At 43.9% G+C, this 13,525-nt stretch overlaps 2 protein-coding genes across 3 annotated transcripts; both read right to left on the bottom strand.

The window, feature by feature from the left end:
* Positions 1-3,247: 3,247 nt before the first annotated feature.
* On the bottom strand, positions 3,248-7,719 carry LOC108920697 (tubulin alpha chain-like). Its single transcript, XM_018729642.2, has 4 exons — positions 7,660-7,719; positions 4,816-5,038; positions 4,534-4,682; positions 3,248-4,419 (listed from the first exon to the last, which is right to left on the bottom strand). The coding sequence occupies exons 1-4, from the start codon at positions 7,660-7,662 to the stop codon at positions 3,442-3,444; spliced, it is 1,353 nt and encodes a 450-aa protein (XP_018585158.2). The 5' UTR covers positions 7,663-7,719; the 3' UTR covers positions 3,248-3,441.
* A 1,028-nt stretch (positions 7,720-8,747) lies between these two features.
* Positions 8,748-11,510, bottom strand: LOC108920632 (tubulin alpha-1A chain-like). Of its 2 annotated transcripts, XM_029256675.1 has the most exons (4): positions 11,375-11,510; positions 10,967-11,115; positions 9,950-10,876; positions 8,748-8,777 (listed from the first exon to the last, which is right to left on the bottom strand). In XM_029256675.1, exons 1-4 carry the CDS (start codon positions 11,493-11,495, stop codon positions 8,748-8,750), a joined length of 1,227 nt encoding a protein of 408 aa, XP_029112508.1. In that variant the 5' UTR covers positions 11,496-11,510. The 2 variants fall into 2 exon arrangements, with proteins under 2 accessions (XP_029112508.1, XP_029112507.1); XM_029256674.1 differs by lacking the exon at positions 8,748-8,777 and having other exon boundaries at positions 9,843-10,876.
* Between the last annotated feature and the right edge of the window lie 2,015 nt (positions 11,511-13,525).

Below are 13,525 nucleotides of genomic sequence, written 5' to 3'. Positions count from 1 at the left end.
TTATCGGACGCTCGCGGGCCCAACGCGACCCCATATCCAATAGGGCAACGCTGTTGCTGCTGGGAGCGCTGTTAGAAAAACCAACATCAAGTTAGTTTACAAAAGATATTAATTACTGCAGAAGGGAGCGATGAAGCTTAGCAGTTTTTTTTTTTCTAATAACTTATGTTTTTATGATGTTGCGGAGGATATGAAGGCACACTTATTGTTCAAGGGACAAGGAAATTCTTTGCACTGTTTCCTCAGCGACGAGAAATGCCTATTTTACGTGGTCACGGAAGGGCAGTTTTCTATCTACTATCTGTGCACCACGCGAGATCGTTAAAAATTATACCATAACTTGTGGCATAAGGAGTACAGTATGGTAATTTTTGTCTAGGGGAATTCATAGTGACTAACTCCCAAATGTTATGCATTACAGAAAGTGAATAACTTTCTGGTACTTTCCCCTGTTTTTTAACCTTTGTTTGTTGAGTTGGCTACTCAGGCAGCGAAGTGAGAGATTTGTATCGTGTGGACGGACGTTGTCGTGTTTAACGACACATCCACGGAGTCCCCGAAAACATTTTTCATAACGTATGTCCATCTTTACAGGCAGTATTTTATAACTGAGCAAAGCACTCGAAACTACTTGAAAATGAGATCCGAACTGAAAATTTGAGCCACCGGCGCGGGGAGTCAAAAAACAGAGCCGTTAGTCTTTACCGGACTTTCATGTAGGTTCAAGGTGTCATTGCGCCACCTCCTGGATGGAGTTAGAATGACATTAGCGGAATACAACGCCCTGCCGCAGGAACAGCTGGTACTTGGAGTCTTTGCCGGGTCTTAGTGGCAGTGCGGCGGGGAGGGCAGCCGCAGCCGCGAGGAGCAAATGCACACGGCACGCGTGACCCTCACGCAAGTTGCAATCAAATGTTGTGCCACTAGAGGGGGCAACGACAAATGCAGACAGGGTCCTCAAGCCGCAGATCGATCTTGCATCTATTACATTTTACTTGGATTTTAACTCTTACGCAACGTCTTTCCTTAAACTGCCTTCTCACGATGCAGAACTGAGAACAGTATCAGGCCAGACCAAAAACAAAGTTACACTCCCTCCTCATTCTCTTAGTCATTTATCAGTGACCACTTTATCCTGAGAGAGGGTTGCAGGGTAACGTGCAGAGCCTATCGCAGAAGCACAGGGTACGAGTGCATCGGTTTTTATTTTTGCATTGATTGTTTCTTTTCCGAGGGGTGCGGTGGCGCAGTGGGTTGGACCGCAGTCCTGCTCTCCGGTGGGTCTGGGGTTCGAGTCCCGCTTGGGGTGCCTTGCGACGGACTGGCGTCCCGTCCTGGGTGTGTCCCCTGCCCCTCCGGCCTTACGCCCTGTGTTACCGGGTAGGCTCCGGTTCCCCCGTGACCCCGTATGGGATGTGCGGTTCTGAAAATGTGTGTGTGTGTGTGTGTTTGTGTTTCTTTTCCCTTAGTCATGGAGAGCAGCGTATTCAGGTTAGATCTGTACTGTTTCTAAGGTGGAGGGTTCAGTGAGTTTGATTTGTTCCTGCTTTGGGGTGGGTCTGGGGTTCGAGTCCCGCTTGGGGTGCCTTGTGACAGACTGGTGTCCTGTCCTCTGGGTGTTTCCCCTGTTCTGCTGGGTTAGGCTCCGGCTTGCTGCGACCCCTGCTCAGAACAAGTGGCTTTAGTGTGTGTTTCCAAGGTGAGCAATCTCAGGAGGATTCACGATAGGCTTTAGGACATTTCAGTTAGTAGGAATCTTAGCAGTGTGGTCACATAAAGTTTTTAGGCTATACATTTCACAGTTTTCTCATTAGAATCACACAAATTTTCTTAAACGATTTTTGCCAATGACAGATTATTTTTGGTTGATTACTTCTGTTTATTGCTTTCTGTTGCTGACAACATTTTTTTTCTGTTAAAGATTATGGACTAGGCAATTTCACTGTTATTTAAATATAAGGTAGTACTAAATATGAATTCTAGCATGGTTATGTTTAATGTGGTATATTTCATTACATGATTGTTTTTAATTCAGTTAAAAAAAGGTGTATTTTATATTTCTAATAAATCTTGCAAAGATGTTTACACTTATGTGACAGCATATTGTACAGCAGTTGAAGAAATCTATTTTAAATGAAAGGTTTGCCGGTTTGACTCCCACTCCCACCCCTGCTGTAGTATTTATGAACAATGTATTTTGCCTGAATTGCTCCCATAAGGAAGGGTGTGGTGGCGCAGTGGGTTGGACCACAGTCCTGCTCGCTGGTGGGTCTGGGGTTCGAGTCCCACTTGGGGTGCCTTGCGATGGACTGACGTCCCGTCCCGGGTGTGTCCCCTCCTCCTCCGGCCTTATGCCCTGTGTTACCGGGTTGGCTCCGGTTCCCTGTGACCCCATATGGGGCAAGTGGTTCTGAAAGGGTGTGTGTGTGCTCTGGTAAGTTGCTTTGCCTTAAAGTTTCAGCTAAGTACCTAGTAATACATTTTGTGGTATTTTTTCATTTAATTCAAGCTCTTCCTCTTTGGAACACAGCATTAAAAAGCAGATTCATGAGCCTAGCTGTTGCATTTTTCTCATTTGGTGTGCAAGGTTGGGGACAGATAGGGACCATTCCTGCAAAAGCTTGTTGACTGATAAAAATTAGGCCTCAAACGGTTAACATCTGTCTGCACTGCAACATCAGTACAGCCTGCTATCCATGCTGTTATATTGCAATACGTTGACGTACAAGAAGAAAACCTATTATATAAACATCTAGATCCATTACAGCAATTACGCATAATATTACTTATTACTGGACATTAGGGGGCAGTGAGAGAGTCTATCTACTCGCCTTTCCAACTTCATAAATTCAGTACTTAAAACTAAAAGTAGGTTTAATCAGGTCAGTGGCTAAAGTCCTTCAAGAAATACTAACTACTATTTGCATTAAAATGATCTAGTATTTCTAAAAATTTCAAGAGACCAATAAGAAGTTTAACTGAAAATGGTATTTCAATAAGGAAAAACTGGTTCCTCAACATTTCCAGTCATCTGATATAATCTGGACAAATATAAGTGGTAGCTGTTTATTCTGTATTTAGAATGCATAGGAAATCAACTACAGGTATTGCTACAGCAATATGCTGTCTATATGTAACATTTAGAATTTATTTTAGTAACAGCCTAAAACAATAACTTGTGTTTAATTTGAATGTGGTGAAGAAAATATTGTTTGTTGCACTGAACAAAATGAAAACACAAAAGATTAATATGGCTTATTTATTGAAAATTTTGACTCAGTATCATTGCATTCGTTGCAATAGGATCCTTTTCAATGTATGTGCGCAGAATGTTGGTTAACACACTTGGAATTGTGGAAAAATGTGTAAAACATCAGCAGTGTCCATATTAAAGGTTACAGGACTCAGGAAACTGAACTGAAGAAAAAATATTTTGCCATATTAGTACTCTTCTCCTTCTTCATCTTCCTCCCCTACACTGTCAGTGCCGACCTCTTCATAGTCCTTCTCCAGGGCTGCCATGTCTTCTCTGGCTTCAGAGAACTCTCCCTCTTCCATGCCTTCTCCCACATACCAGTGGACAAAGGCCCTCTTGGCATACATCAGGTCAAACTTGTGGTCCAGACGAGCCCAGGCTTCGGCAATGGCAGTGGTGTTGCTCAGCATGCAGACAGCCCTCTGGACTTTGGCCAGGTCTCCGCCAGGTACCACAGTGGGTGGCTGGTAGTTGATGCCCACCTTGAAGCCTGTTGGACACCAGTCAACAAACTGGATGGTGCGCTTGGTCTTGATGGTGGCGATGGCTGAGTTGACATCTTTGGGTACCACATCTCCACGGTAGAGCAGACAACAGGCCATGTATTTGCCATGGCGAGGATCACACTTGACCATCTGATTGGCTGGTTCAAAGCATGCATTGGTGATGTCAGCAACTGACAGTTGCTCATGATAAGCCTTTTCAGCAGAGATCACTGGAGCATAGGTTGCCAGAGGGAAGTGGATACGAGGGTAGGGCACCAAGTTGGTCTGGAACTCCGTAAGATCCACGTTTAGGGCTCCATCGAAGCGCAGAGAGGCTGTGATTGAGGAGACAATCTGGCCAATGAGCCTGTTGAGGTTGGTGTACGTAGGACGTTCAATGTCGAGGTTTCTTCGGCAGATGTCATAGATGGCCTCATTGTCCACCATGAAAGCACAGTCAGAGTGCTCCAGTGTGGTGTGGGTTGTCAGGATGGAGTTGTAGGGCTCCACCACTGCTGTAGACACCTGAGGAGCTGGATAGACAGCAAACTCCAGCTTGGACTTCTTGCCGTAGTCGACTGAGAGACGTTCCATCAGCAGAGAGGTGAACCCAGATCCAGTCCCTCCTCCAAAGCTATGGAAAATGAGGAAACCTTGGAGGCCTGTACACTGGTCAGCCTGAAGGAGAAGATATTGGGTAGTGATTAAAGCTTAGTTTTTTAGTGTAAAGATGCATCTATTTTAGGCAAAAATATTTCTCAGAGTTAGAAAAACTGCTTGAAAAAGAATTACCAGTTTGCGAGTCCTGTCTAGAACCAGGTCAATAATCTCCTTGCCAATGGTGTAATGTCCACGGGCGTAATTGTTGGCGGCATCTTCCTTGCCTGTGATGAGTTGCTCGGGATGGAAGAGTTGGCGGTAGGTACCTGTACGCACCTCATCTGCAAAAAGCAGTATTCATCAATTTGCAACGAAGCATAAAATTTGCACCCTATACAGTGATGTAAGTAACCTGCAGATTAAATTATGCCTTTTAATGTACTCATCTGAGACTTAGTGATAAACGACCCTCACCAATGACAGTGGGCTCCAGGTCCACAAACACAGCACGGGGGACGTGTTTCCCTGCTCCTGTCTCGCTGAAGAAAGTGTTGAAGGAATCATCTCCTCCTCCAATAGTCTTGTCACTGGGCATCTGTCCATCCGGCTGGATACCATGCTCTAAGCAGTACAATTCCCAGCATGCATTGCCCATCTGGGCTCCAGCTTGTCCAACATGAATAGAAATACACTCACGCTGGAGAAAAGAAAAAAGAGCTGTTGTATCTCCACCTTATCTTCACACAGTCAACACAGTCCACTGTACAGCCTATGCAAATTCTGGACCTCTTGGCTAATTCATCTTTACAGTACAAAAATAAAAGCAAGCATCTGTATTTGTACGCATTGAGCTGATTAAAATATGCCACTCTAGGCCACAATATATGCTGGTAACTGAAATATTGTGCCGTATGCGCCATACTGCCAGGGTTTCTGGTGGTTGTGGGTGTGGCACTGCTTCCTGGTTGAAAAACAAGCTGAATAAATTTACGAGCTTCCTTTTGGACCGCAGCCATGTACTAGGGTGGTGCTGTTTGTCTGTGATGAAAACAGAATTAAACGTTTCCAGAGAATGTAAACTAATTTAAGGCAGTAACAGGGGAAAGGGCACTGAGTGCATTCTGTAAGGTGAATTACACTGGACACAGCTATATGCACACTAGTGAAGGCCAGTTATCAACTAACATGTGTATTAGTATTCATTAGATTAAAAAGTTAGATTTTCCAACTTGGTAAACAGCTGAATACTGAAATAAATAACTTTATGAACTCTTTAGACATCAATCATGCAAGAGCTCTTTGTTTCAGAATCCTGCTCCACACAAAACATATACAGAATCCCAGTGTTCTCTCAGATATGCACACACTAAGGGCTGAATGATCAGGTCTATACCAGGCCAGAACCATCAGGAGAGCCATTAACACCATCACGGACAATAGTCATCCCCGGTACAGCCTTTTCACACCCTTACCACGAGGCAGATGCTACAGGAGTGTTAAAGCCAGAACTTCAAGGCTGAAAAACAGTTTTTACCCACAGGCCATCAGGCTCCTGAACGACACCCATCACGGCAGGCACAGATTACCCTCCGAGCCCGAGAGGTGTCAACTACCCCCTATCCCTCCTACACACACATACACATCCACAACGTCAATAACCACAGACTACCTCCGCATACCTTGTGCACACAAATACACACCCCTTTCAACTGCGAAAAGACCCAATCTACCTCTGCAGGACTTTGCGCATGTACGACTTCCACGTTTACATTGCGCACTGCACACTTTATATACGTATATAACTTCGTTTCTGAGATTTTTGCACTAATAGTAATTTTTGTAAATTTGTGATTTCTTTCCTTGTGTTTTCTTTCCTTATGTCCTTACGATTTATGTCATAGGCAGCTGAGAGGACTCACAGAGTAAGAATTTCATTGTATGGTGTAACGAACTGTTTACTGTACACGTGACAAACTCTTGAATTTAATGGTCTAAGTCGATTAATATAAATAATCACTAAATAATATACATTTTGGGGGGGCATGGTGGCACAGGGGGTTTGGCCGGGTCTCGGTGTCCGGTGAGTCTGGGGTTCGAGTCCCGCTTGGGGTGCCTTGTGATGGACTGACGTCCCGTCCTGGGTATATCCCCTCCCCCTTCAGCCTTGCGTCCTGTGTTGCTGGGTTAGGCTCTGGCTCGCTGCGACCCCGTTTGGGACAAGTGGTTTCAGACAGTATGTGTGTGTATGTCTGTGAACTGTTAACATGATTTATCCCAAAAAATATACAGTATATTTGAAATATAATCCAAAATTGTCTGTAGTTTACATGTCTAAGTAAACACAGAAAAGCAGCAGAAAGGTGGTTCAGTTAAGCAAATGGACATACAGTGGTGCAGTGCTCTAGTCCTCCTGCCCAAACTGCTCTCTCCACCTGAGATACAGGCAGTTGGGGAGATTATGCAGCCTGACACCGAGTCACACGAGGCTTTGCCTACTAAACCACTCAGACCTCGCAAATACTTCCATGGAGGTGCAAATGACATGGCTGTGTGATTTAGAGAGAGAGGCCTGTTGCAGCTGGCTGAAGCCCCTACCCAGCTCTGATAGGGCCCCCCTGCGGGCAGTTATCTGATGGCGCCTTTTAGCATGAAAAAAGAAATTTATCAACGTCCGGCTGTTCGGTGCTCCGAACAACCGTTTTCGGTCACTTCCCTTTGAGGAAAGCAGATTAACTCAACAAACAATGTCAGCGGGCCCTTAAAGTTGATCTTTTCTGCAAACTTTGAAGAAAAAAAAAAAAAAAAAAAAAAAAAAAAAAAAAATCACCTGACTTGTCATATCGACATTTGACACACAGCTTTGTGCTCAGCGGCAGATGCGCGCGCGTTCAGCGAGTTGTGTGTAGCTCCTGTGGCTTTTGTCACAGCGACCGCTGGGCTCCGTGTCGCACGGCCCGCAGGCCCTGGGGCCGCTTCTGTCAAAGCGTTGTGCGCAGAACTTTCGCCTCCCTGCCTCCCTGCCCCCACGCCATCCAAACCTCCGGGCCTCTTCCGCTTCTCTTGTACGGATCACGCGAATTCTCCCTTTCTTCACACTTTAAACGCAGCTGCTGGCGCGCGTCCGATCCCGGCTCTTTTCAAAGAAGTTTTCTATCTTATTTCAACTTCATGAACTACTCAGCATCAAAGTAGCAACCCTTAAGAATGAGAGGAAGAGGAAACTGTTGCTTGGTTTTCTTTGCCGAAGTTTTGCGAGCTCCCACCACCTAACCGGAAAAGCAGAAACAGATTTCAGAGTTCGTCCGTGTCAGCACTCACCATTTTGTCTGCTTTTCCTTCAGGCCGACGTCGAGGGTTCGGAAAGAGAAGGCAGTGATGCAAGAGAGGGGCTGACGCTGCGCTTTTATAGCAGGAGGAGAGCGGGGGGTGGGGGGCGGGGAGGCTGGAAGCTGGAAGCTGGTCTGTCTGCTGGCAGGAACTGCTCCGAGGGCTGTCCTTCACAGACAAAACAACTCCCCGCAGCAAAATGCGAAGAGCTGGCGCTATGTTAGGTAACCGAGGCAACTTCACGCGCCGTGGACTGGAAAAACAAATAATAAAAATGTAAAGTTAAACACACATGTAAACTAAACACGGGGAAGTAAAACGAGGGACTGCTAAGTGTGATTCTGTGGGACGTTGTCCTACTCTTCTCGGAGCCTGCTCTGTGGGGTGCAGGGAAACAATGGTGAGAGTTTATTCCACCTGGGAGGAGGACAAAGGCTGGATATTGAAGGCAAACTGACGAGCTTCTGAAAAGAAACACTGATCCATGGTGAAGCTGAACACCACTATTTCCCCAAAGCAAACAGAAGGGGAATTATGGCCTATTTGTGCCATACAATCTTTGTCTTGGGTGAAAAAGGTTTGTTTTATTTAGATGATCATACTCTTTTCTGGGTGTGTGTTGAGATGATATACACACTCTGGCAAAAATGTAATGCGTCACATTTCCAGGTTAGCTGAGTACGTTTGGTCCGTCTGTAATGAATCGAAGGGGTCACAGGGAAACAGTTGTTCTATAAGCTGACTCCCTGAAACAGAGTTGGTGAAGATACAAAAAGAAGTGCTCACTTCCCCTGAATATGTGTGATTTCATATCAAAGACTGCAGGGGAGGATGTTTTTACTGCTGGCGTTAGTATTTTTGGTGCTTTGGCCACCATAGGATTATGAGACTGGTAAAAGATAACAAAACATATTCTGCAATAACACTGTAGTTATTTATGTACAGCATTGGATACTTTAAGGTTGTTAAATGGTGACAAGAGAGGAATACTGAAAGGAAAGGAATAATGTGTATGAATGTCTATGATGCTCTCAAATCATCACTTAAACTCAACCATATATGACCATAGAATGTGATGTTTAGCAAAGTACACAGCACTTAAAATTTATCTAGAACTCCAAGGCTTCTCTGATCGTAAATTTGAAACATATTTCTTTGGTTGTGATGTTATTTGTAACTGTCCTTTTAAAATTAACAAAGTTTACTTACTTACAATGACCTCAATTGTTTATTTCCTACTTATCCTAATCATCAGAACTGATTAGTATGTATAAGACAGAATGCACTTTTCAGTCACAATACAGGGATTCTAGTAGCTCATAGAAATGAATTAACTAAGTCAGGGGCACCTGGTAAGGTAATGGTTAGAGCTGTTACCTTTGAGCCAAAGCATTGCAGGTTTGAATTCCAGCTGTAGTATCCTTGAGTAAGGCGCTTCTCTTAAATTGTTCCAGTAAAATTATGAGGAAGTACAAATGGATAAATAATTGTAAGTTGCTTTGGAGAAAAGCATCAACTAAATGTAAACGAATTAGTAAAGCCTTCAATTATAAGACCTCTAAACCCTGGAACAGTGAACCAGCCAGTGTAATAGATGCCCATTCACTCAATATACAATTATGTACAGATTTACTACTTTCATTTAACATACAGTTTAAAGAAAGCTTAATTGTTAATGCTGCTGCCAGTGATGGTGTCTGTCCAGCAGTTTGTGTCATTGTTGGTGTTGTTCTCCACTCCACTACAGACATCTTTCTATAGCACTCTGAAGCAATGTCTTGTGAAGGATGCTATGCAAAAATTAATTCAAATAGACTTAATAGGTATGTCTGTCTTACTTTACTTCTATTCAGAGGATACCTAGATGAAAACTCACACCCCATCTTGCCATTGAAAAAATATGCAAAATAGAATTTTCAAACATGCAAAACACAATGTCAAAAATGGTTATACAAACTGGTGTCATGCAATGTGCAATAAAGCTACAATTTGCTTTCTGATGTCAGGTACAGTAGTGCTCAGAAAATTTCGATGACTGCTAGATTGTATTTAAAACAGAATAACAGATTCCAGACAACATCATGAAGACAAGACTAACATGAAAATGTTACATTTATTGGTATATGGACTGGTATGTAACAGAAATGTTTCATTATCAAAATCGTATTCCGTTCATTTGATCAAACATTGTATTGTGCTTGCTTTTCAATTTAAAACTAAAAATGCACTAATACTCTTCTCCCTCCTCTTCTCCTTCCTCCCCTATGCTGTCGGTGCCGACTTCTTCATAGTCCTTCTCCAGGGCTGCCATGTCTTCTCTGGCTTCAGAGAACTCTCCCTCTTCCATACCCTCTCCCACATACCAGTGGACAAAGGCCCTCTTGGCATACATCAAGTCAAACTTGTGGTCCAGACGGGCCCAGGCTTCAGCGATGGCAGTGGTGTTGCTCAGCATGCAGACAGCCCTCTGGACTTTGGCCAGGTCTCCGCCAGGTACCACAGTGGGTGGCTGGTAGTTGATGCCCACCTTGAAGCCTGTTGGACACCAGTCAACAAACTGGATGGTGCGCTTGGTCTTGATGGTGGCGATGGCTGAGTTGACATCTTTGGGTACCACATCTCCCCGGTAGAGCAGACAGCAAGCCATGTACTTGCCATGGCGAGGATCACACTTGACCATCTGATTGGCTGGCTCAAAACAGGAGTTGGTAATCTCAGCTACTGATATCTGCTCATGATAGGCTTTTTCTGCTGAGATCACTGGAGCATAGGTGGCGAGGGGGAAGTGAATACGTGGGTAAGGCACCAAGTTGGTCTGGAACTCTGTAAGATCCACGTTTAGGGCTCCATCGAAGCGCAGAGAGGCTGTGATTGAGGAGACAATCTGGCCAATGAGCCTGTTGAGGTTGGTGTACGTAGGACGTTCAATGTCGAGGTTTCTTCGGCAGATGTCATAGATGGCCTCGTTATCCACCATGAAAGCACAGTCAGAGTGCTCCAGGGTGGTGTGGGTTGTCAGGATGGAGTTGTAGGGCTCTACCACTGCTGTAGACACCTGAGGAGCTGGATAGACTGCAAACTCCAGCTTGGACTTCTTGCCGTAGTCGACTGAGAGACGTTCCATCAGCAGAGACGTGAACCCGGATCCAGTCCCTCCTCCAAAGCTATGGAAAATGAGGAAACCTTGGAGGCCTGTACACTGGTCAGCCTGGTGAACACAAAGAGAAAGTTTTAGAATAAACACAAAATGTCTTCCTCTTTACTTGAAGAAAATTTAAAAACACCAAGGATTCTATACCAGTTTGCGAGTCCTGTCTAGAACCAGGTCAATAATCTCCTTGCCAATGGTGTAGTGTCCACGGGCATAATTGTTGGCGGCATCTTCCTTGCCTGTGATGAGTTGCTCGGGATGGAAGAGCTGGCGGTAGGTACCTGTACGCACCTCATCTAGACAGAGGAAACTCAGCATCAGAACTGACTCCATCAGGGTATCATGTCTGTAAGAAGATGTACTCAGTTTAATTCTCTATGTGATAATGATGCTCTGCTGCTCTTTCTCTCACTATGTGTACTGTAAGATTTATTTGTTAATTTTTAAGTACACAGCTGTTCAACTGAACAGCTTAACAGGTAGAACTTCACATGCACTTCAGAACCTTTGGTCAAAAAATGATTTATTACTGGGTCAAACTTTGGTAGACCTTACCAATGACGGTAGACTCCAGGTCCACAAACACAGCACGGGGGACGTGTTTCCCTGCTCCTGTCTCGCTGAAGAAAGTGTTGAAGGAGTCGTCTCCTCCTCCAATAGTCTTGTCACTGGGCATCTGGCCATCAGGCTGGATGCCATGTTCCAGGCAGTACAGTTCCCAGCATGCATTTCCAATCTGGGCTCCAGCTTGGCCAACGTGAACAGAGATACACTCACGCTGAAAAGAGAGTTAACCTAAATTAGAGTAGCAATTTATCCCAATGCCCTTGCAACAAACCACTGCAAAAAATGTTAGTCACGTTGCAACAATTCCACTGTGTAATTCCCAGATTAGGAAAATCCTCTATCACATGCTGCTGTTTAGAGCACACACTCAGCCATTCCATCCTGAGTTTTGAAACTCAGAAATAGCAACAGCCTGAAGAATGTAACCTATGTCCTCTCTGTCAACAGGTCAGTTTTGTCATTCCACGTAGTTCCTGTAAATAATTATTGTATTATTAACAAGTGAAATAGAGCATTTCTTTGGTTCTTTCTCACCATATTTTTATTTCTTCAAGCTGACGTTCAGGTTCAGGATGAAGATCTGTGTTTCGCAGAAAGGCACTGGGACCACCTTTATATCTGTAGATCACTAGGCAACAAAAGCCGTTGTTGTCAGTAACTGGAGAAGGTGAACAGGCCAATATCACCTTAGCATTCTCAACTGACTAAAGAACAAAAAACAATTGGGAGGCTTGCCAGTTGAGACTAAAGTAAAGATGTGTAGTATGTCAATCAACACTTGGGTTACTACCAACAAAAAATACCAGTTTACTTCTTATAGTAAAAAGGTTTGGTAGTGTAACCTAACTCTTCAGGATGCTTTTCCCTTAGCCGTAACAAAACAACACAGGCCTTCTGAATTAGAGGTTTTAGTTTTAAGAGAATTATTAAAATATGTTCAAGTAATGTGCTTAGCCTGACTGAGCTGTATCAGACAGGTACAACTTGGAATATGCAATTAGGAGTGGCAACATTTAATATTTATACAGCATGAAAAGAGATGGTCACTACGTTTAAGGAAATTACGATTTACTGTACAGCTTATTGCTTTACATTGTTATTCTTGTTTTAATGGCAGATGATAGCCACCCTTATTTTAATTCTAGTGTTACTGCAATTCAAACATGCAAATACACAGCATTCCTCTAAATTATAGTATTTGACAGCTAAATTATAGTATTTGGCAGCTAAATTTTAAAACTGGGTCTGGGGTTCGAGCCCTGCTTGCAATGCCTTGCGATGGACTGGCGTCCCGTAATGGGTGTGTCCCCTCCCCCTCACCCTGTGTTGCCGGGTTAGGCTCCGGCTCGCCGCAACCCTGCTCGGGATAAGCAGCTGTTGACGATGGATGGATGTTTTTTCTAAAAATACATTTTTCTGTAGCCTAAACACTGCACTGGTAACAGCTTTCTACCCCCCCACGGTACATTGCGTGAAAAAGCAAGTAACTTGATATCATCCTGAGCAATAACCTGGACTGGGCCCTGAAGCAGGCAATTGTGCTGATACAATAGTGAGATTTGCTATGTTGTGCCCATTATCCTGAAGGTGACAGACATATTGTTTGTCCCATCAAGAACATGTTCTGTGTTTCCTTCTCAGAATGAACTTAAATGAGCTTAACTGCATTGTTGCAAGCCTGCTTTTATAGCTGTAGTCTTACAAGTCCCCAGCCTTCCTGCTCAAAGCAGGGATTCTAGGTGACGTGCAGGCACACAAGCTGAAATTGCTCATGCATGAAATGGTCTCAGACGTGTTGTGTGTGACAAACCCTTGTATTTGTTTCATTTGTGGTTGTGGTGCACAAAAAAACAGACATTTCCTAGAAGACTCACTCTTATAGGTTCAGCAACCTTTCAGATATTAAAGCATCACATTTTAGGAAAGCAGTTGCCTGTTCTGTGTGCCCTGAATGAGTGTGTGGTTATTCATTGTGTCTCTCGCATGAAAATTATTTACATTCCCATGATTCCCTTGTGTACTTCTGAAAGCTGACAGAATATTTGATATACATAGACTCAGAGTACTGTAAACACCCCTTTTTTAAACAGAGGTCAAGGCCGTCAGCTAATAGACTGGATTTTTTTCCACATAAATTAC

The sequence above is a fragment of the Scleropages formosus genome, chromosome 12 (genome assembly GCF_900964775.1).
Source record: "Scleropages formosus chromosome 12, fSclFor1.1, whole genome shotgun sequence".
Classification (NCBI taxonomy): Eukaryota; Metazoa; Chordata; class Actinopteri; order Osteoglossiformes; family Osteoglossidae; genus Scleropages; species Scleropages formosus.
Note: the sequence above shows the minus strand (reverse complement) of the source record. Positions and strands in the feature narration are given on the sequence as shown.

Excerpts from the sequence above, each read along its gene's own strand:
- LOC108920697 (XM_018729642.2), bottom strand. Across the intron at positions 4,683-4,815 it reads CCTGGAGCCCACTGTCATTG|ATGAGGTGCGTACAGGTACC; the intron begins GTGAGGGTCGTT and ends TGCTTTTTGCAG. Across the intron at positions 4,420-4,533 it reads TAGACAGGACTCGCAAACTG|GCTGACCAGTGTACAGGCCT; the intron begins GTAATTCTTTTT and ends CTTCTCCTTCAG.
- LOC108920632 (XM_029256674.1), bottom strand. The coding sequence starts at position 11,495 with ATGCCCAGTGACAAGACTATTGGAGGAGGAGACGACTCCTTCAACACT. Across the intron at positions 11,116-11,374 it reads CCTGGAGTCTACCGTCATTG|ATGAGGTGCGTACAGGTACC; the intron begins GTAAGGTCTACC and ends TCCTCTGTCTAG. Across the intron at positions 10,877-10,966 it reads TAGACAGGACTCGCAAACTG|GCTGACCAGTGTACAGGCCT; the intron begins GTATAGAATCCT and ends TGTGTTCACCAG.